Source organism: Phalaenopsis equestris, unplaced genomic scaffold, assembly GCF_001263595.1.
Source record: "Phalaenopsis equestris unplaced genomic scaffold, ASM126359v1 Scaffold000347, whole genome shotgun sequence".
NCBI lineage: Eukaryota > Viridiplantae > Streptophyta > Magnoliopsida > Asparagales > Orchidaceae > Phalaenopsis > Phalaenopsis equestris.
In genome coordinates, this window is record NW_018164789.1 from 1,188,058 (window position 1) to 1,190,877 (window position 2,820).

Consider the following 2,820-nt stretch of genomic DNA (forward strand, 5'->3'; position numbering starts at 1 on the left):
TATATATATATATATATATCACATCATAGTAAAAATCCGTTAAATCAATCCCAAACCTCTGAAACTAACAAAATCAATCACAAGACTCCCTCTCACCAACTTTTACTTCTAAAACCCCATCTTTTAAGTGATTTATACTTAATTTCCAGCAGTTTATACCAAGAAAAATCAAATTATTTTAATTGCTCCAAACCTTGAAATTTTTATGAGTTTCCGAAAAGCTGGCATGGCATTGATCCTCTTAGTGCTGAGGTAGAAGACAGGAACAGTAAGTAATAAGAGTAGAGAAAAAGAGAGTGTGTGCTCTCTGCATTTCTCTGCCATTTTTGCTCAGTTCTTCTGCCATCTTGCCTGCTTCTGCTGCTCTGCTGCTGCTACTGCTCTGCTGTCACCGCAATAAAAATAAGGAGTGCAGTGTCATCTGCCCCCAGATGCAGCATCTGCTGCCCCCTTCTGACAACTCCATTAGCCTCTATCAAATCCCCTTTTTTAATTCATTTTTAAAACTTTTATCATACCAAAAGTTGTCATTAGTTCCATCTTATTGCATCATTAAGGATACTAATTAAGATTAGTGGCACTAATATTGAAAATCTATTAGTAAACAGTTTCTTAAAATAAATCGTTCATTGCTAATTCAGCGTGCACCTTTCCATTTTTTTTAATGATTTTTTATGCATATCATACGATTTTTATGTACTTTCATGTCTAATATTTAAATTTTTATTTTTACACCATTTTATTTAAGCTTTTAAAAGTTGTATTTCTTTTTTTTTTTATAAATAAAAAAAGTATTTTAAATATATTGATTGATTTTATGTGTTAGATGTATAAATGTAAAAAATGTGTAATATATAAATAGATGCTCTTTTTAAACATATTCACTAGATTTTTTTTTTTTTGCCTAAAATAAGACTAAAAAATATTATGAGATTTATATAAAGTCTTAATATTAAAAATATATTATTAAAATAAAGTTAAAAATGTATTAGCTTATATAATACAAATTAAAAAATTTATATTATTAAGCTATTAAATTCAAATTTCTACATGAGATTCTAGGCTGTGGTCTCCTCACACCAGTTGTTGCCCCTGTGATTTATCCATGCAACTACTCAGAAGATTCTGCAGCCTCCTCTCTGCACCTCTTTCAAGACTGAATGACCCATCCTTTGCCTGCCATTAAAATAAATAGAAGGTTTACGCGTATCTATAGCCATACACAGCGCACTAAAACCACTGCTATCGCTATTGCAAACCTCCTCTCCTCTCCTCTCCTCTCCAAGGTTTCTCCTTTTAACAGAAGATGATGATGGGTGGAAGAAGCAGTTCAAGATATCCCTTCACTGCTTCCCAATGGCAGGAGCTTGAACATCAAGCTCTCATCTTCAAATACATGGCTTCAGGCATTCCCATTCCTTCTGATCTCATCCTCCCCATCAGAAGAAGTTTTCTTCTCGACTCCACAACAACCTCACCTTCTCTCGTTTTCCCTCCCCAAACACAATGTAATGAGCTCTTTTAATCACTTCGTCGATCAGCTCTGTTCTTCTTTCATTTTTGTTTCTGGTTTCTAACTTTACTCTGATTTCAGTGGGATGGAGCTGCTTTCAGATGGGATTTGGGAAGAAAGCAGAGGACTTGGAGCCAGGGAGGTGCAGGAGAACTGATGGGAAGAAGTGGAGATGCTCCAAGGAAGCTTACCCTGATTCTAAGTATTGTGAGAGGCACATGCATAGAGGAAAGAACCGTTCAAGAAAGCCTGTGGAAATCTCTCTTGCTGCTAAAACAAATCACTCTTCTTCTTCTTCTTCTTCCTCCTCTTCTGCGCAGTCACCATATCTTGCCAACCTTTCAATCTCAACTCCAGAAACTAATTACCACCTCTCATGCCCTTTTTCAAACTCCTCGAGACCTCCATGGGCTCATTTATCTTCTGATTCTGGAGCTTCACATCTTCAGTTAAACTCTGACCAAAATGTCTTTTTGATTTCACATTTTTAATGCTTTCGATCAAAAATTTTTTTTTTGATATATATATATATATATTTGTTTGTTTCATGAGGATACAGATATGGAGAAGATGGGATGAAGGATTTAGAAGGATGCAGTTTCTTTTCTGGCATGACTGGAACTGAGAGGGAGAGTTCATCTCAGTTAGAAGCTATGGGAATGAGCTCCATCGGACAAGCAAAGCAGAGCAGCTACTCACTATCTAAGGAGGAAGAGGAAGAAAGACAGAAGACTCTCCGCCATTTTTTTGATGAGTGGCCACAAAGGAACAAGGATCCATGGATGGACATAGAAGAGGAGAACAGCTCCTATACTAAAACTCAGCTCTCCATCTCATTCCCAAAATGGTCTTTTTAGTCTTCTCTACTGCAAAGTAACTCTAATGATAAAAACCAATAGAGCTCTTTCTTTTAGTGACTAATCCTCTTATTGTTCTTCCTATGTTGCTCCCTGCAGATGGATGAAACTCGAAACACGAGAAGACATGATCAAGTGGCTGTTGCTTGCTGTTTTGAACTTCGCAGTTCATTCAATATTTTGAATTCCGTAATTTTGTTTGTATTTTTCTTCTAGCTCTGCTGATGTTTCTGAGAGGATGATAGCCTGATTGGCGTTTTGGTTTTTAGGACTCTGCGAGTATATTTTCTCTGCATATGTATGGTTTCGTTTGTCATATCTCTGTGCATCTCTGTTCACTCCATGTTTTATTATGTTTTCCGGATGACTTGTTTTTTTGGTAGATTTACATACACACCACACAATCTTTATTTATTTACATAACTACTAAACTTCATTTCTTATATATAT

The 2,820-nt window shown here is 35.9% G+C and overlaps 1 protein-coding gene across 2 annotated transcripts; it reads left to right on the forward strand.

The window, feature by feature from the left end:
• Positions 1 to 1,138: 1,138 nt before the first annotated feature.
• On the forward strand, positions 1,139 to 2,686 carry LOC110026043 (growth-regulating factor 1-like). 2 transcript variants are annotated; one of them, XM_020726809.1, is made up of 4 exons: positions 1,139 to 1,508; positions 1,595 to 1,961; positions 2,073 to 2,386; positions 2,470 to 2,686. In XM_020726809.1, exons 1-3 carry the CDS (start codon positions 1,307 to 1,309, stop codon positions 2,368 to 2,370), a joined length of 867 nt encoding a protein of 288 aa, XP_020582468.1. In that variant the 5' UTR covers positions 1,139 to 1,306; the 3' UTR covers positions 2,371 to 2,386; positions 2,470 to 2,686. The 2 variants fall into 2 exon arrangements, with proteins under 2 accessions (XP_020582468.1, XP_020582469.1); XM_020726810.1 differs by having other exon boundaries at positions 1,140 to 1,508; positions 2,073 to 2,360.
• The last annotated feature ends 134 nt before the right edge of the window (positions 2,687 to 2,820 follow it).